The sequence below is a fragment of the Haliotis cracherodii genome, unplaced genomic scaffold (assembly GCF_022045235.1).
Source record: "Haliotis cracherodii isolate W230 unplaced genomic scaffold, xgHalCrac1.p SCAF_8, whole genome shotgun sequence".
Lineage (NCBI taxonomy): Eukaryota > Metazoa > Mollusca > Gastropoda > Lepetellida > Haliotidae > Haliotis > Haliotis cracherodii.
Genome location: NW_027266341.1, coordinates 39,287,967 through 39,308,363, shown reverse-complemented (window position 1 = coordinate 39,308,363; position 20,397 = coordinate 39,287,967). Strand labels below are relative to the sequence as shown.

Below are 20,397 nucleotides of genomic sequence, written 5' to 3'. Positions count from 1 at the left end.
CTGATAGAATAAACATCTCTTGAATTAGTAAATAACTTGATCTATTGTATGCATTATTGGTGAGCAATACTCATTAAGCCTCATAGTTGTGACATTTCTGTGTTATTTGTCTGTGAAATTCAATTCTTTATATGGAAGTTAACATTTATTGTAAAAAAGGTATCAAATTGGATAATTCATCAAGAATGAGCCATTTGAATCTCATTGTCATAAAACTCTAATTACCAACTCACATAGATCAAAAGAATTTTGTTTGTGAAGAAATTGATTACCTTCAATTATGAAACTATATTTGAACATTTTTGTAGAAACAAATTACACAACAGGCGAAAATTTGAAAAGAGTGTTGGTTCATTTTGAATATGATGTTAGTAATGAGGTTTATTAACTACAATGAATACTTCAGGAATAATCCTTTGTTTACTGTTTACTTTCTGCAATCAACAGTACACAACAAGTGGCTGAATTAATTCACTCAAAACATTGCCAGCAGTTCAAATATTGAGGTGGCAAAACTTAGTAATCCTCAGAATACAATAAATATCATCCCCAATAAAAATGTACTGTGCACACTTTGATCAAAATCCTCTTTAACACCCATTCACCAATCTCATTGTTTGCATAAACGCTTTCCTCAAAATTTCCCATCTACCCTTCATTCTTAATTAGCTTGCAGAGTCACAATAACAGTAAATTACCTGGATCTTAATACAGGTGATTCTGCATCCTCATTACATCAAAGGATACAGGTGAGAAAAGACAATAGGCTTAATTGCTTGCTTGAGTGAGCAGAGTTCACAAAGCTTGAGGGGGCAGTTAATGAAGACCCCCTCAGGGGGGAATAAAACTGATATAGGTTCCTATCTGAAGTTAACCATTTAGATGCACATTTCACTGCTGTACCTGAGGGTGTTGTGTACAGTGTTCTTACTGAGTTGTAGATTACAGGTGTATATTTCAAGTGGTCAGACTTGTTTCACCTGTCATTTTTGACATATCTGGATCATATTTCACATTGGAAGTGTAGCATATAGCAGGAGTTTTGGAGCTTCCATCCTGGGCTCTGCTGGATTAATACTTCATTCTTATTACTGAGTAAGTATGTAAGATAAGTTCCTTGAAGGATATTTGAAGTTATATTATGTGAAACATGTATCAAATGCAGAAAATATTTAGGTCGGTAAGAAAGAACAATTTGCATCCTTTGCAGGTTAAGTAGATATCTAACTATGCCTTTTTAAAGATATTCCTTAAATGGATTCATAAACAAACCAATTCCTATTCATTGTAATTAAGGTATTTGACAGTGGGGAGTGATTAGGACTTTCTGGAATATACAGATCACTGAAATGATTTAGCATTTAATAATAATGGCATCCCTAACTGTTTATGCTAAGTTGTTTACCAAATATCAATAGCACACCTGTTTAGCTGTCAGTTAATATGAATAGCCAGGTTAGATGCTATCTGCAGATGCTATTCCTACCACCAATCTGTTGTGGATTACCACTTCTCATCATAGCATGGGTCTGACTTATCATTTCTATATCCTTGTCAATTTCAAACAAGATATTACTGTATCCTTGTCAGTATCAAATGGGACAGAGTACCCATTTAGTTCCAACTGTCATAAAACTTTGCAGGGGTCATCACTAAAGTGACCATTGTGATTTAGCGGTCAGACCTGGGACACCTGACCCTTAGTGGCTCATTGTGAAAATCCCCATGGGTCAGTCTGTAAATATTGCCTCCATTGGTACCCATGTATGCTTGTTGATTTCATATTGTCTGCAAATTGCAACGAAAACTTTAGCTCAGATAAGGGACATTGAATTTCACATGTAGTCCATGATTTTCTCTTGTGAGGACACTACACTTGACTAGTTTTTCTCAGGTATGGGACATTAACTCCTCTGCTTGACTTGATCAGCTGAAACATGAAGGTTACAGTTTAATGAGAAACATGAAAGAATGCTTCTGGGTAGTTATTTTGAAGAATGGTTGTACAAAGCTGCTTGATCATGGAAACAGATCTCCTAAGTCATAAGAACATTTGATACACCTACTGAAACTTACCCAAACTCACTCACTCACTGAAACGTACAGTAAATAACCAACTTCTAAGTAACAATCAAACAATTCATTACAAATCCTGTTATAAACAAATATGGATATCACTGTTTATTGTTGTCCTGTCCTAGCTGGCATAGTTGGACTTAAAATATCATTTTGTATATTGAATGCCTAGCATTGTTCACTCTCCGACAATTTTAATGAAAATGTACCATCATAATATAAATATTGGGTTTCCAATTTCCGTTTGAAAATAATATAGTTATTAACATTTTTTGGTGAATCGAGGATTTTTAATGATGTATTCTGACAAAAAAAAGGAAGTTACGATGTAGTCTTCATCTACTGTGCACCCTGTGAACTGATGCTACCCCCACCCACAGAACAGGGGGTTTGTGATCGGTGAGCGTAGCGCCTTGTTTCCCCATCAATCACACAGCCTTTCAAAACCTGTAGTGGAAGGTTTGTCCTCAGGTGCATGAGTGCAGGAAGCTGATAGTCCTTGTATACGTCTATTGGAACAAAAATTGGCAATCATTGCTGGAGAATTAACACTACATCAGTAAAGAGAATTATGAAATCAAATTAAAAATTGTAAATCAAAATGAAAAGTTTTTAAAATTTCTCTGTTCTAGTTCAGTACAATGTTTTGCATGAGAGTATTTTTGACCTGAAGTAGAGTGACTATACTGAGGAGCTTTACAGTGATGTGATGTGATGTGTGTTGCAGTCCAGGTGTTCACGGCCACATGTTTTCCAGGCTAAACACATTACACGGGGCTACAGATGTTTGCCTTCAAGTTCACTTATTTCATTTGAATGTAATCAGAATTGACTAAGAATTAAAATTCTGGCTGTGCTCCTTGTTAATCTCTTCCTGATCTGCCAGCACTCCCTGTCTGGTTGTCCAGGCCTAGCTACTGGTGGAGTCTCATTCACTAACAGTGAGGACTTTGTGACACCAGCCCAACCCACCACTGTTAGAAAGTAGATCAGTGTCACTGCTTGGCTTAATTGTTATTTAAGTAGATCTTGCACTGTGATGAATTCACACTATTTGTGTAATCTAACTTGTAGTTGTTCACCAATAGAAATATAATTCGTAATTTTAAATTTCTGTTTCCGTTTGGAGAGTTTATTCTAGTGATGTAAAGTCACTTTCTTCTCACTTTTATTAGGTAGGTAATTTACAAAGATGATACATGATGTAAATATTTTCTGCCAGATGATATGACAAGCAGAATAACATCCTGTGAGCTCTATGTCACTTGGATGGGTGTCCATAAAACGGTAACCATAAAACACTTAACCCTTAGAGTGGGAAGACGTAAGTAATTAACTTAAAATAAACATTGAATAGTCTCACCACTGTGTGTATAATTACCCTAAACATGTCAATTTCATTGTATATTTCTTTGTGTGATTGACACTAGGTGTCAGCCACTGTGCAGCTTGGCTGTGTCTGGCAATGTGTGAAGTCTATTGTCTCCCCCTCAACTGCAGTGTTGCTGCACACCCCAGCACCAGGCAATAGCTTGTGTCAGTCGCAGCCAAGGTCATCAATGTTTGGATGACACTGGTTTGTTGGTGCAAAAATGTCAAAATAAACAAGGCTTTGGTTTTCCTTAAAATATTTCCCAGCTAATTAACTGTTGTATTTTTTTATAGAGATGCTGGCATGAAACTTGCAACACTTCTGGTGTGAAAATATGTGTCTTCATTACTGACTTTAGTGTTGACTTTAGTGTTTGCATTATTGACTTAATAATTTTGTACATGCGTTAATTACTTTAGTAAAAGATCAATATTTGCAATTGTGTGATTTTTATGTGGAACATGTATATTTATTCTGAATTTTTACATTCTGTTTCTGAAAAAAACAACACGCTTTATGACACAGTTATGAAATATTTCTAGGGGTATGAAAGTACAAAATTAGCAGTACTATTTTGTGAATTTGAACAAAGGCTGTCAAGGTATGTAGAATCAATTTTCCGGTGTGTGCAACATGATTGACAGCTATGTACAATATGAATGTCTGTAATGTTTATTTCCCACCATTATCAGTGTCAGGGCTTCACTAATTACACCAGCATCTTCAAGACAAGAACATTGCATCATTTTAGTAGAGGGAAAGCAATTACAACACCATAAAGCTGACACCTCAGGTATCTGTGGCTGAGAGAGGGCATGTACACCAGTGGCCGAGTGTGTCAGTGATATATACAACAGTTGAGGGCACTTGAAGCACTACAATCTGATAGGGACGAGGGCAATAGACATGGCTGTAAACTGATGGCACTGATACTGACATCTATAGGGCTTTGTTGCTTCATCTGTTTGTTTGGCTTGTGAGGAATTATGAATTTATGAGTGTTTTATGTTGTAATTGGCTCTTTTAGGGGTCTTATTGCAGTAATGTAAATTTGAAGTGTTTGACAACACTGAGCATGGCATCACAATGGGGAGTGGAAATCTTAAGGAAACTGACTTATATCTTCAACTGTTGTGATGTTCATGGAAATTAATATAAGAAGTATCAAAATTGTATTCAAAATGGTTGATTCTATTTTTGAAAGAATATATATTCCATCAGTTGAAAGTGATAACACGAACACTTGAAACAAGGTACATTCCTACATTTTCTAGTGCAAGTTGTAGTTTAATTGTAGATGGCAGCTGAATGTTGTCAGGATTTGATAGTGAAATAGACGATGATGGATGATCTCTGGTGCCCTGCCTATCAGTTCTGGTGGGGCAGCTTATCAGGTGAAATTGACTGTAGAATCCCGCCAACACCCCTACCGAACCTGTCTGTTTCTCTGATATGAACAAGGTCACTGCAACTTCGCCCCTTGTTATCCAGCTAATGACAGATTTAATTAACATTATCACGAATGTCTGCATAAATAAGGCAGCATGCATATGAAGTGAAATGTACATGCGGAGTTTGATGACTTCAATTGACAAATTTACTCCTTGCCATAAAACAGTGACAGTCATGTCAATTTTGAAATTGACAACAAACTGTTATTTACGGAGTCCTCCCATCCAGGCAGATGTCTCATAAATACTGGAGATTCTTAAATCATTGGTGTGTAAATTCTGGGATTGAATTTTAACCGATAAACCACTTGATGTTCTTACACCAGGGTCCAGAACATACTTAACAACCTCTGATGTTATTGTCGCTTGGACAGTGATTTGTGAACTAAATCAGGGAAGTTCCCATTTTCTGATACAGATTCTAGTAACCTGATAATCTCCATAACCAGGCACTGTGGTCACAGATTAGGTGTTGGGTTCAGATTAGTATGAAACATTCACCTCTTTGCTCAGACAGGTAAACTGTGACTTGCTATCAAGGGCCAGGATTATATGAAATAAGCGTTATCTAAATGACATACCTTTCAGTGATTAGCATGAAGGGGTGATACGGAATTATCAGGTGTGTGCAACTGTGTGTGCTTTATGAGGTAATAGACATGCCAGGTATTATGTTGACATGATATGTACATAATAATGATAAGGCCTCCTTTGAGGTGAGGAAGGATTTGGATGTAGAAGATGCCTCATTAGCTTGTGTGATCTATCCCTGGGATTATGGGCTGTGATATGTGTGTCATATAGATAGTGGACAGTCATAAATATCAGGTCCAGTGTGTGATTGACAGGGAGCTGGGCTATATTGACATAGATCCTACTATGCTGAACAGAAATAGTTCTATGATGATTTGAACTGAAGCTTCATCACCTGATACGTCCAATTTAGAATAGTACATCCAAGTTGAATAACAGTGCCTACATATATTATAAGTAACTACTTCATACAAACAAATAATGATAACATATTATAAAAAAATATTCAAATTTTGGACACACAACATCTTTGAGACTAAATAGCTGATTTTGTGAAACGTATAGATATGAGTTGAGATAAGATTTGTGGTTTTTTTGTATGTTTTTTTTCAAATGACAGGTGCTTCTGGAAATGTAACATTATTTTATGACACTCAATCTTTGATAATTGAAACTGTATATATATAAATTCACATTTCAACACCGACAGGTTCTGCTTAGCTATTATGTCACAGGAAGTGTGTCTGAGATTTAAATGCGTGAAAGATATTGACATGTATCCACACCTATAATTTTCTTTTTTCAATCTGTGTAAGTAAATCTCTCTCTTTATACAAGGAAGGTCCTTGTGCTGCAATCAATACCTCCCCCATCACAGTGACTGGCTGCTGAAGCTGATCACTACCAGCTAAACATCTTCCTCTTTACTAACATTACCTAACACAGGCACATGTTGAAAGACAAGGAAATGAGAGGGAGGGGCGAGGGAGAAAAAATGATCCTCATTTTGTCATTAAGCAGAAACCACCACTGTGCAGTCTCTCGCCAAACAGTGCAGTAGGTATACTATTTGTATAGGAGCACCATTTGAACTGCTGGGGGCAGGGAAAGAAAGAAAAATGTCTATATCGACCCAGAGGCAGTAAGAAATTTGTAAAGATCGCAGTGGGATCTGTCTCAACTATTAAGGCTTATCTTCTAACGCTTTAATGCCTTCTGATTTTGACCCAGGCTGTCATTATCGAGGTAATTGACGCCCCCTGTCAATCAAACAGCTGCTTGCTTCTGATTGGTTGGGGGCGGAGCTTAGGTGGTAGACAGGCCCAGTGTAAAGCCTTGCTTCCCGGGCAGTGCATTATTGGTGTTAGGAGATTGGAGAGTGGTGGTGTGTTAGGCTGGCTGCTGGATGGGGATTTTTTTATTTATCAAGGTAATATTTGACACTGGTTTATGATGTATTGAGGACTTTTCAGCTTGACTGTAGCTAGGTCTCTCAATCCTACACTATAGTTCACCTACAATTGCCTCATGCAGGATTTTACCCACAGTCACAAAACATCATTTTGCCTCAGGTGACACATTCAGCTTACAAATGGGATTTTATGGATGGTTCAATATGAGATATGTGTATATTGAATGATTTCTACATCTGTATTGTGTCTTTTGACTATTGATGTTTCTTTGGATTAATTTTCTTTTCTTCATTTGCAGCTTGTGGCTAAGATGAACTAGGGAATATGATGGTTGGAGCCAGACACAAGATGGAAGTGTGCCTACCTTTTGTGATTGGTTTGTGTTTCATCACAATGTGTGGATGTGCAGAATTTACGTACTATTACAACATATATGAAGAAGTGCCCCCTGCACACTCCACATTTATAGGAAATATCCCAAATGACACCAACCTGAAAGCAATGGTCAGTGAAGCAGACTTTTCAAACTTGCAGTACAGTTTTCTGACAGAAGGAGATTATGAGACAACCAAATATTTCAGTCTGGATGAAAATACTGGGAATCTGCGTACATCGTCTGATGATGTGTTAGACAGGGAAACTCTCTGCCCATTTGCATCAACCTGTGTTTTGTCTTTGGAGATTGCCATCAAGTCCAAGTTAACCCAGTTCTTCAGGACAGTTGCCTTGGAGATATCCATAGCTGATGTCAATGACAATGCTCCTAAGTTTCCAACCAACAAGAAGACACTGAACATATCTGAGGAAGTGGTGACTGGAGCCTCCTTCGCTCTGGATGGAGCTGTGGATCGGGATACTGGAGCCAATAATTCTCTACAAACCTACACCATTCAGCCAGAAGATGGACCTTTTGAGCTTCAGTTTAGCAAGAACATTGATGGAACGTCCTATCTGAATCTGGTGGTGCGGGAGAAACTGAACCACGAAGAGAGGAACTTGTACAATGTGCAGGTCATCGCTGTGGATGGCGGGGTGCCGCCCAACCAGGGCGTCCTCAGTGTGGAAATCAATGTGATTGATATGAATGACAATCGACCCAGGTTTACACAAGATTCCTACAGTGTTGTTGTGGAAGAGAATGTGGCGCAGAACTTTGTAATCCTGGTGGTGAATGCAACTGATGCAGATTCTGGTGCCAATGGTGAGGTGAGGTACAGTCTCAGCTCCCATCAAGCTGTGAAGAATCAGAAACTGTTTGCAATTAACCCCCAGACAGGTGAGCTAAGTGTGACAGGTGAGCTTCAGAGTGAGCCGGAGGAGAAGTATGACATCATTGTAGAAGCGAGTGACATGGGGGTGCAGCCATTCACGACCCAAACGGTGGTCACTGTGGAAGTCCTTGACACCATCAACAACCCACCGAGAATCAGAGTCAACTTACTCACCAGTCAGGTCCTAAACTTCTCCCTCATATCCGAGTATGCCAACCTGGGTGTAGTGGTTGCACATATCCGGGTGTATGAGTCGGACAGAGGGAGGAATGGTATTGTTAAATGTGAGCTTATACAGCATAACTATTTCGAACTCCAGGGCTTTGACGTTAATGAGTATAAAGTCATTGTAGCTAAACCACTTGACCGGGAGTCCAAGGCTGAACATACCTTGACCGTTCAGTGTGAGGATGCAGGAACACCCCCACTTAGTGTAAACGCAAGTTTCATTGTGAAAGTCACAGACGAGAATGACAATGCCCCACAGTTTAGCCGTGCCGTCTATTCAGCTACCATCAGGGAAAACAACAAGATAGGGGACAGTGTTCTTACAGTGGTGGCCCAGGATGTTGATGAAGGCATCAACAGTGACATCAGGTACTCCCTCTCACCGATGTACAACCGGGAGGAGTTTATCATTTCTCCAGAGTCTGGTCTCATTCTGGCCAATACACGGTTTGATTATGAAACAAAATCAGTCATGAATTTCTCTGTGATTGCTGTCGATAGTGGAAATCCTCCTAAAACCTCAACTGCCAAAGTGACAGTGCGTGTGATCGATGTTAATGATCAGAAGCCTACATTTTCCCATTCTGTTTTCCATTTTAATGTCTCTGAGAGTGCTAAACTAGGGCAAAATGTTGGGCAAATTATTGCTTTTGATTTTGAAACTGGTGGCAATGGAGAGGTGTACATTTCACTTTCACCTGAAATTGACAATATTTCACCTTTCGCTCTTTTCCAAAATGGGACAATTATTTTGAATGGAAGTATAGACCATGAAGCAAGAAATCAGTATGAATTCAGAGTTTCGGCTATTGATAGAGGTACCCCACCTCTAAATGCAACTACTTATGTCAGAATTTCAATCCTGGATGAAAATGACAACATGCCCGTCATCACCTACCCCAACATCACCCATCACTCAACTCAGATATCTACTGACTATGAAATAGACAGCATCATCACATCAGTCCAAGCCAAAGATGCCGACTTTGGTGTCAATGCTCAGCTGAAATATGTGATCACATCAAGAAATGACAGTGGTCGATTTGAAATTGATGCCAAAACAGGTGAAATTTCCGTGACAAAGCACCTGTCCAAGAATGACATTAATATGTATAAGTTTATGATCATGGTCCAAGATGGAGGTGTTCCTCCCCATGCATCCCACACCATCCTCTTCGTCAACATTGTTGCTGGCAATGGTTCCGCCATGCTGGGTACTCATGGACACAATGACCAGAATGTCCTCATCACTGTGACCATCATCTGCGTCACTGCCATCGTCTCGGCAATAATTGTGCTAGTTATTATTGTAATGAAGAGGAAAGACAAGCAGAGGACGAAGACACCGGAGGGATCGATGTATCTCCAGCCTCCAAGTTCTCTCACTCAGTATGTAGACAAGGTAAAGGTAGATAATGTCAGGACCAGTAAAGGAGTGGAAAATCACACTGATGAAGAATTTGGATTTTCGGGGCGAAAAGAAAAGGATGCTGAGAATATGAAAAATGACTCCAACTCACAGGTAAGAGCACTTGATTTTAAAAATGATGATTTTAAAAATAATATTAAGTCATTAAGTATACTCAGTAGAATCCTATATGATCTAAATAAGCAATTAACGCTCCTGCTGAGGGCAGTGTTGACGCACACATCCGTCTTCAAATGTTGAAATACAAGTATTTATTTCTCGTTTTGTTTTCAAAGTTGGGTGATTTCTTCAAATGTAACAACATTTAATGAAAAAACATCACTTTCCTTCAGTAATTACACACTCCGAGAACTGAGATTACACTTTGGAGTGGTGTTAGGGATGCAACTGACATGGAAATCTACGACTGTGTTGTTTTAATGAGGCCCGAGCGATGCTGGCCAACTGCAGTTATTGGTTGTTAGTTTCATCTATATACTCTCCACACCTCAAAGAGAGACACACAAATAGTTTACAGTGGCTGCAAATAAATGTCTGTCAGAAGCACATTAAAACTGCAGTGGCACATTTGCCCATCTAAACAACATGAGTATATGGACAAGTGCTGTCATCCTGCTCCTAAACACTTGACATGAAACTGTCTGGTCTGCCTTACAGTGATGGAGTAATGGCATGGCATTTGATAGGCACGCAGTTCTGCAGTCACTGTGTAGAACTTGGATCAATTTATGACTAGAGTTTCAAAGAAACCTCAACAATCTCACTGACAGTGAAAATCATAAGCATATACTCATGTGTGAAGAGAATTGGAAACTAAATGCACGGATGAAATAGCATGCCCTGATTTATGGAAGCATATGAGTCAAGGTAGATATAAAAATACAGTTCGAATACATTTTTATTTATCAAGCAAAGAGAAATTTGAACTCCATTTGAACCTCTCTTTTTATTCTTATGAATTTGATGCTTTAGACATCAGAGGGGCCAAATCAGCCATAGCAAGTCAGTACAGATCAAATATTTACTAAGAAAGTGGAATTATTGCAATTAACCCCTCCAGTAAGCTGATTACTGAGCCTTTAATAGTATCAGATTAACGAAAAGTCCACTCTTGAAGTGAATTAGTCATTAATCATAATCAGACTTAATCAGGAGACAGCTGCTCAAGGGTTAATTGTGGAAGACCATGGTACAGCTAAAGGAAGGGTTACACTGGGAAATCTAAATTACAATTGTACGTGTAAGGGTTAATTTGGAGAATTTGGTTTTAAATTTAATCAGTTGTCAAGGTTGAGGATCAAGGCGATTTGGTAGCAAAGTAAATGATTCTTAATTATCATTGAATTAATTCCTACTTTAGATCTCTGACATAAAATCTTTTTTCTATTGTGTCCGGATTTTGAAGTTAACTTGTTAATTATTTAGGACCATGGAAATGTTAGAACTAAACACCACTTCTCATCTCAGTCAAACAGTTTCTTTTAGTATTTGCATCTTAAGACAAAATTTGGAAAGCAATCATATAGAAATTACTCAAATATATATGTTGTGGCAGAATTTGATTGAATATCCATGATTTTAAAAGAAAATCTTGAAAAGACTCATTTGCAGTTTTACAGTTATACAAATGTATTTCTTCTGTTTGCCTGTCTGGCATGCATGATCACATTATCAGACAAGCTAGCAACACTTTGGACATTGATTGGAAACACACAAACATAAGCCAACTGCACTGGGAATTATCAGCTGGATTACAAACCAACACCTAAAAAACTACTGGTCAGCCAAGTGTCAAGGAACGACCAGGAAACCCGGCTGAAACGAGTGACTGACATGCACAAGCACTGAGTCACTTGGAAATTGGCCATAATGTACCAGGTTTTTGACATGAACACCTATTGTATATAACAAAGCATGGGACTGTAATCTGCAGTGTTACCTGAGTTTATTGTTTACCTGTTCGCTGATCTGTGCCCCTCCCAATCATACCTGCCACTCCATCCCCCTAATCCTTCACACCAAACTGCTAATCACCAGCGTGACTTATTGCTGCAATGTACGTGAAATTAGTGACTCCAGCTAGGGGGATCAGCAGACAAGTTTATTACCCTGAACTAAATTGCCAACTGTGTTTTACACCTGTTGTGTTGTTGATTTCACAGGGACATGTAAATAAAGATGATATGTTGACATGGAGCACAGGAGTTGACAGAAATATTATCCTGTCATATTTTCCCCCACCGACTGTTTGCACAATGAGTGTGAGTTACATTCAAGAGATTGGGTAAATTAAGAAAAGGGTTCTGTCATCATTGAAGGGTTTTCAAGTATGATGTGTGTCAATATTGAAAATTTGTGAGCAACTTGGACCCGATTGACAGCAGTGTTGACGTTGACATTTCACAGAAATGACTTATGACTAGGATGTGCTATGTCTAGTTATTTCTGTGCTTGTCTTTATAATTTGGGAACACACTGCCTCTAAGTGTTAAGGAGAAGTATTTCAATGTCTGGTGCAGCTATATTTGTAAAGATCACAAACTGAATGTCACGTGTCGTGGTTCAGCATGCATTGTTTGGACATAGTATTTACCTTATTGAAAATAGCAGTTAGTTTCTAACAGATAGAGCAATACAATACAATATCAAACAAAAGCATCATATTCAGCTGATATTCCAAGCTGTCAAAAAGGTAAATTTGTCTTTTTTAATACTGAATTTGGAATCAGTTTATGGTTTTCCCAAGCTAATATTTGTTGCAACTTTTTAGAAATGAAACACTGAATACCCTTCTTTCTACTGACAGCTTATTTCAGTGTCAAGTATGTTTTTCATTGTTTGATTGACATCTCCGTGAAGAAATGTACAAGTGACATAAATGTAGTGACCTCAGACTTTGTGCCAGTCAAGGGGGGACTCAGTGGTCAGGGGGAAGGAATGCCAGGGTTGGGTGGCCAGGCACTTGAGTGGTGGAGGGTGGAATTATCACCAGTAGGGGAGGTACAATTACATCCCACCCTGCTGGCTTTGATTGTTCAGCAGATAAACCAGGTACAAATTGAGTCCAAGCGTGGTTATTATCATTTAGTGCAATAATTGCCCTGTGTGACTACTAAGGTGGTTCCAGGGTTGGGCTTGTTGTATGACCAGGGATAAAGACATGTCATGTAAGGCTGATACCTAGCAGGAAGTAGGTGCCAACTTGTCAACACCACTCAAATGGACAAAAGTAAATGTACACCACTTCTCTCAGAATGGTCTAAATTGGATATTTTAATAGACATTTCATAAGATATACCTTTTTTTATAAGTTAAAGCAGTAAAATAATTTTAGTATATTGAACATTTATTCAGATTTGCTTACTTGATTTATTATATATTCAACATAATACCATTTCAGAAACTTCTTCAGGTACACTTTGGAAAGTGTATAAGTACACTTTATGAGTTATTAAATCAGCTATAAAACCCTGAAACCTGCAGAATCCTGTAATGTAATCCTGCTATGATGAGATAGCTGGCCCTGTGTTTGCTGTAGAACAACAAATTTGCAAAGCGCGGCAATATTTCAGTGTCGGTGTAACTGAATCGTGTCCCAATATTCCCTGTTCCCCAGTGGTATTGGCTTTCTATCACCTGAATTTACACCTGTTTGATTTGTTATCAAAGTCGTCTTTATCCAACTCTCACAAGCTCCCAGAGCATTTATGACATAAAACTATCAAATGACAGCAACAGTAAATGCATACATTGCTTGACAATAACTCTGTTTGGAGATGAGCCCCACACAATGGCTTTTTATTTTGCAAAGACATACAACACATGGTCCAATTTGTTCCACAAATATGTGAAATACCCATAATTCTTTGTTCATGATGGCCATGCAGAACTGCCAGGCGCCAACTTGGACATGATGGCAATTGGGAAATTGAACTTGTCAATAGCTGATCTGAAACCAGGAGTCTGTGAGATCTCTGTGTCTTTTGTTGCATAAAGTTATTGTAAATCTTGTAACTGACAGAATAAAGAATATGTGTCTCATACCTAAAGGCTGTGGAGGATTATACGTACTGGAGAAAACCATTTGAAGGGAGGCTTATCAGTGATAGACTGACACTCAGGATTTCATTTTCTCCAAACAATTTCACCTCACCTGGCAATTCAGTCAGGGAGAATTATCTGTCTAAAATAAATCAAGGCTTGTTGGCAACTTTTATTACTGTGTGAGATTTGTCGCTGCCCGTTAAATAAATCCAATTGCACCCAGTTGTCACTTGTAGTGCACTGTGGAAGTTCACAGCATAGCTGCTCCACATGCTATACAGATAAGGTTAAAAAAAAGTAAAAAGAAATGTATTTTGATAGAATATGAAAGGTCAAAATTATTTTTAAATTTTATGATTCAAATCACCAAAGAAATTTAAGATTAAACAGCACTTATGTAATCACTGGAATTGTTTGTTTTTACATAAGAACAAAAACAACACCAAGAAGCATTCATTATGTTTGATTGCCTTAGCTGGCGGTATATGGAATCTTTACATGTTTGCTTCTTTTCCAGCAGTACAGTTTGTCGAAAGAGACTCGAGATGAGAGTGACGGGCGACTGGACCAGCTGGCTGTGTTGCAACTGCACCAGGCCTTGCTGCAGACATACCAGGGCCATCAGCTCTCTAACACACAGGTACATACCACATAGCATAGCAGCTCACACACTGTGCACTCATGTGCCATCCCACTAGTGCTATCAGTATGCTGTATTGTTTATTGCACTTTGGGCATGACAGCCAGATAACAGTGTATAGATATTGCATTTGTAATGAAAACAAGCAGTAAAACAGGTGACAGGAATGTTTCATAACCATTAATATCACATACATTTCTCCATTCTAATATTACTGGCTATTTTTATTCTTTCTATTTCTATCTCTAATTTACTATGCTATTAATAAAAGATTTAAGATGATAATTCATCTTCAGTCTGATTATCAAAAATAGTGTCAATCTGATCTGCCACATATAGATTTCCTGGTGATTAATAGATATTTCCTGTCTCCCTGTTGACTGAGCTCATGGCATATGAGGCTTAATACTGTAAGCTTATCACTGACTGTATGTTTCAGGGGTGAAAGGTTTTTCATTTGTGATTGGTGTTAATATTACTGTCTTGGTGGTATTCTCCCCAGGGAGCTGAGCTGTGATGATTTATGTCCAATAGCTAGTCTTAGGATGGTAGTCATGTGTGACGTCATGCCGTGAAACTGATCACATTAGCTGACAGTGTGCATTCAGCCCAACAGCTGACGGAGTGCTGCAACAACGGCAATCATTTCATTTCAGGGCACAAAACATCTGTTCAAATGCAAGCTTCTGAAATAATTTTATGCAAAAAATATGGTGATGGTAATGTCCCAACAGATTTGAAATTCCAATCTATGATAGATTATTTTTGTGTGTAATGAAGATTTGAGTATCTTGAGAAAACTCAGAATCCAGCTGAAGTTTTTGATGGCATAATAACCCCACATGTGGGTTCCACATTTATTCCTCTGTTATGATGGCAGCTATAAAATTGCCACCCAGAGATTTTAATCAACTCCGCCCATCTCCCTGGTGGTTCCCCCCAAACCATGGGAATCCCATCTGTGTACTCTGCGTGAACATCAGTAAACGCTGAATCTGATGCTTAATTTCACAGTGGGACAGGGTTATCAGGTAAGTAGTTGACAGTGTACCTGATTGTGTGGAACAGGATTCTATAAGCAAGTGATGTAATACGTTTTTGATCTTTCAGAAAATTGCAGCTTGGCAGCGTGGTCAAGACGACGTTCACAGTGATGCATCCGGTGAGACGACAACCAGTGACAGCGGCCGTGGCGGCAGTGAAGAGGACATCTGCAGTCACAGCGGTGCTTCAGCATCACAGATTGGTAAGTTTCCAGCTTGCGAAGTATATAAGTTGCAACAAATCCAGACCAGTGTGTACTTTCACCTCCTAATTTTCCTGTCCTCCATATTTTGGAGCATTTAAAAACACAGCCTATATGGAATATCATGACATTTATTCAAAGATTTATTTGAAAAAGCTTTTTCATATAAACCTCAAATAAACCATGACATTTAATGACTGTTATGTTTCAACATAGACGTTTGGATGTTGGCAGAACAAATCTCTTCAAACAAATGACATGAGGCTGGAGGCATAAAGCTTTCCTGCATCTCCCCATATCTTATAGTTCCTGTGTGGAGTGAGTGAGTGAGTGAGTTTGGTTTTACGCCGCTTTTAGCAATATTCCAGCAATATCACGGCGGGGGACACCAGAAATGGGCTTCACACATTGTACCCATGTCGGGAATCGAACCCGGGTCTTCGGCGTGACGAGCGAACGCTTTAACCACTAGGCTACCCGACCGCCCCGTTCCTGTGTGGAGCCATTGATCAAGGGTTATAATGCTGTGCTGAGATATTCATAATGAGATGATAATATTTAGCATTGGCATGTTATGGTCAATAAAGCACATCAAGGACTGAAAGGGAATTCTTCAGTGAATAATGAATAAGGAAGAATGTCTTTGGGTACTGTTACAGTTACAGAAATGGTACCATGGGAAGTCATGGGAAGAGCAATGTTTACCTAAACAAGAATGATAACCATCACAGATACACAATACACATCTTTCTTCTTGAAGATGGCAGACCATATAAATATATATGTATATATAGCATTCATTAAAGATATATTGGATACATGAGAGAATGCCAGATCTGAAACCACACAAGTAATATACTTGAGAAACAATCTGAGTAACAAAAGACTAGCTTCAGTAAAGGAAATGTATCTAGTATGGGCTGTGTTGAGTAACAGGTTATAAACAATTACAGCTGGAATCTCACAGAACATCATGCTAAAACTGACAAGTGAATGTACATTACACATCTGTCAACATGCAAGTCTCCGGACAAATAAAATGATGTTTGTGTGTTGGGGAAACTCAACCACCAGCACACCATACTGTTCTAAATTCTAAGATTTCAAGAAAATGTTAAAAATGAAGAAACACTGTAATTAAACATTTTTCTGGAAACAATGATCAGACATTAGACATGAGTAGAAAAACAAGACTGTATTGTCTTTTTCTGGACCCTTTTGTAAGCATTCTTTTGGTTCTAAGATCACATGTGCAAGATTGACCGTGTCATGATGAGTGAAATGCATTGTGGGTGCTAAGAAACAGAGGGGAATGTCTTACACAGTGCTGTGTAGCAAGATGGCCGTTGGTGATGTACTAATAATAGGCCTACACCAACACTCCCCGAATACTGCACTGCTCTGGCAGGGGATTGCTGTTTGGCTACACTTCTCCCGGGGAACAAAACATGTCCCCTGTCCCCCAACTGCCCCTCCAGGCTGCTCTGTGAGGGGAGCTGGGAAACACAAACATGGCTGACTAAATATCGTATTGATTTTATAGTGAAAGTTAAAAAGAAGTTGAAAGATCTATTGTAGGGGGTGTCACTTGGAGAGAACATGAAATATGGATATGTATTTGTTTGTTGTTTTAAATGTGTTTATTTCAGTGAATATTTATTTATTATGAAAAAGTGTTAATTGCAAATATGGAAAGAGGGTTCTAGCTATAGATTATGACAATGATGATATATGATTGAAAGGTGTTAATAATCGAGTTATTGATTACAATTATGACATGTATGGATGATGTTGATGATTTCTTTCTATAGCAGCAATATTAAGTTTTGTTTCTTGTTTTCCAGAAGACCTCCATGAGATGTCCCGGGATACATTGCTCAACAACACAAGTTTCCAGTCAAGTCAGACCATACCAAGTTCTCTTAAGTCAGGACTTAAAGACAATGTTCGGGCCAGTGTCAGGAAGCATGTGACTTTCAGAGACTTGTCTGACAAAGGCCACCATGACATTTACCCAGAACCCTCTCAACATCATCAAGTGCCACCTTCAAAACATCACCCTGTGAGAAACATGGACAAAACATATCCACAGAACCCACCCCCGAAACCTCCCTCTCGGGGCCCTCAAAATTGTGGTTTCACTGTGAGAAATCCCACTTTTACCAGTGACAATTTTTACCATGGTGGGTGCAAGAAATCTGTTGGGGATTTCCAGTTACCAGTGCAAGATCATATCTCGTATGTGAGAGACTGGAGGAACGACAGTATTGCAACGACAGATGATGGGGATGACAGGTCCACCACGACCTCAGGGAGCTATACTATTGACAATGATGAATCCTGTGTTAATTTAGACTTCAATGACTTCAAGGATGTTGTGGTGTGACATCAGTCATCTATATGTCATTGTTCACATCAGTTGCAAGTGTGCTAAACTCCGCAGCATCATCCATGACGTTCCACAGTTCCATGTTCCTTCCAACATGGAATATCCCAAAGACAGTAGTTTCACCTGGTTTAGGTGTTGACTGAAAGTCTGTGAATGTATGTTACATTTGTGTTGTTGAAAATGGATTTAATTAAGAGCAATTAAGACTTCCACATTTAGAAAAAAAGCTGAAATATAAAAATTTGAGTATAGATGTTTTTGTACACACTTGTATAATCTTTATACAGATTATGATCAAATCATGGTCATAAGGATATAAGTTAGGGACAAAACTTAAAAAAGCAGTATTGATATTGTTTAAAGTACAAATACTTTCATAACACTGGGAATGTGAGTGATCATTACTCTCGTTATGTGGTCTTTATTCTCATATATTTCACTCACACCAAGGGCAATTTAGAGACAATATTCTGAGCATCTTCTGAAAAATATGTCACCTTTGCACAAATGTGAGAAATATGTTGGACACATGAGCTAGAGTAGAAAATAATTGATGAGATTCCCCTGGCTTCATTTGCCAGCTGAGTGTCATGCTTATTATTGGAGCTGACACAATGTAAAATATTAATGAAGTAGGACCTAGCAAATATGATGATTAATTTAATAGCATGAGAAAATATTTTTTCTCATCGTTAATATGATTGGAATTTCATGAGTCAACAGAAATGATAGAACTACTGATCTCACAAGATGTTTTTGCTGAGCACAAATCACAGAAAGTGTTAGGACCTGAATGTTTGGTGTCGTTATTGACATGAACTGGTTTTGGAGTCATTAGAATAAAATTATGTTATAGTATTGTTGCAATCTCAATAATGATATATGACCAATCAGCATTATTTGATTATGTATGTGTTAATTAGTACAGTGGGTATTTTGGAACCAATATCTGTCAATATCTTGCCAGAGGTATCATAAAGTTGTCAGTTTCACATATGCAACAACTGTTGTCATGCACAGGAGATGTCAGTGTTTGATGTCTGGCTGACAAAAGCTGGTAATTGATGCAAACTATTTCTTTATGAGGAGGAGGTCGGATAATTATGTCCCAAGCAATAAGCACATAGTGTGTCTGGCATCAGGGCTGGTGGTAGGGGCGACACAATTGGCTACTGCTATTGATTCATGTCAATGTGAAATTAACATTTCTCATCTCCGCCTGCTTTCATTAGTTGCCAATCAGTGGAAGGGGGAACAATGTGATGAATTTAACACGTTTTGATTGCAAATATGACACTGACATTTCCTGAACATTAAATGAATTTTATAGGTTTTTAACTCATATACATGTGTTACTGTGAACCAAAGTAGAATATCATTGTTTATAATACTGTTATTTAAACTGTACAATAATGAATTAACTAGACTACAATAGTATGAGAAAATTGATTAAGTGTTCAGATAGCTTATGACAAATTGTTAAAAAAGTTAGTAACTGGTAGTCACAATTCTAAAGGTTTTTTTCTTTAATTTTGTTGTTACGGATATTTATGTGGTGCTTTGTTGAACAAGACCCAACAGTTGTGAGGATTGTAATCCACCTATGTTGCTAATGTGTTGATGGGTGAAGTACTTTGTACACAATCAGGTAGATACATACCAAATCAAATTTGTAGATATCTGTCAATCAAAATGATCCAAATGTTGTTGCCATGATTATTTATTATGTCATTGAATTTCCACCGAATGCTATGTTGAATGAGTGAATGTGAGACTGACTGTTTTTGTTATATTTGTTACATGAATGGTATCTGTGTATATTGAATGACTTGTATATAGCAATGAACCACAAGGTGTTCTGTTATCGGCATGACAAACATGTACATTTCTCTCCCGCTGCAAATAAATGTGGGAAAGTATAATACAATCCAACTCTGTTTTGAATTTCACTGAGATGCACCATCAGACTTTCATGGCTTGACTTGACCCCGAGCTACCTGACCGTGAAGGAACTGTTACCCCCCTGTACTGGAGTATATACGTACTGTCTAACAATGCAGTGGCATGTCGGCCATACAGGTACCACCTTGCAATAGTTGCAATGTGAGTTAATCCTCCTCAAATTTACATTACTGCAGCTTTAAGACCTACGACCTAATATGAAGTTTTCATAGTAAATCATATATTTTTCAAATTCAATTCAAATATTTATTTAAAAAATCCCACTATCATGAGAGCTGTGACATTTCTTCCCGGACTGAAAAGGACTGTATTGTGTATTAACACGGCTCGTGGAAGGTATAAA

The 20,397-nt window shown here is 38.3% G+C and overlaps 1 protein-coding gene across 4 annotated transcripts in view; it reads left to right on the top strand.

Annotated features, from left to right (window-relative positions):
• LOC139450421 (protocadherin gamma-A4-like) overlaps positions 1 to 19,954 on the top strand; it is a 60,625-nt gene extending 40,671 nt beyond the window's left edge. For 3 of the 4 annotated variants that reach the window (XM_071232113.1, XM_071232115.1, XM_071232114.1), the window contains 4 exons: positions 7,144 to 9,866; positions 14,335 to 14,457; positions 15,568 to 15,703; positions 17,548 to 19,954. In XM_071232113.1, coding sequence (XP_071088214.1) covers positions 7,170 to 9,866; positions 14,335 to 14,457; positions 15,568 to 15,703; positions 17,548 to 18,089 — 3,498 coding nt within the window. In that variant the 5' untranslated portion in view covers positions 7,144 to 7,169 and the 3' untranslated portion in view covers positions 18,090 to 19,954. The remainder of the gene's footprint in view (positions 1 to 7,143; positions 9,867 to 14,334; positions 14,458 to 15,567; positions 15,704 to 17,547) is intronic. The other variant, XM_071232116.1, reaches the window with a different exon arrangement.
• The last annotated feature ends 443 nt before the right edge of the window (positions 19,955 to 20,397 follow it).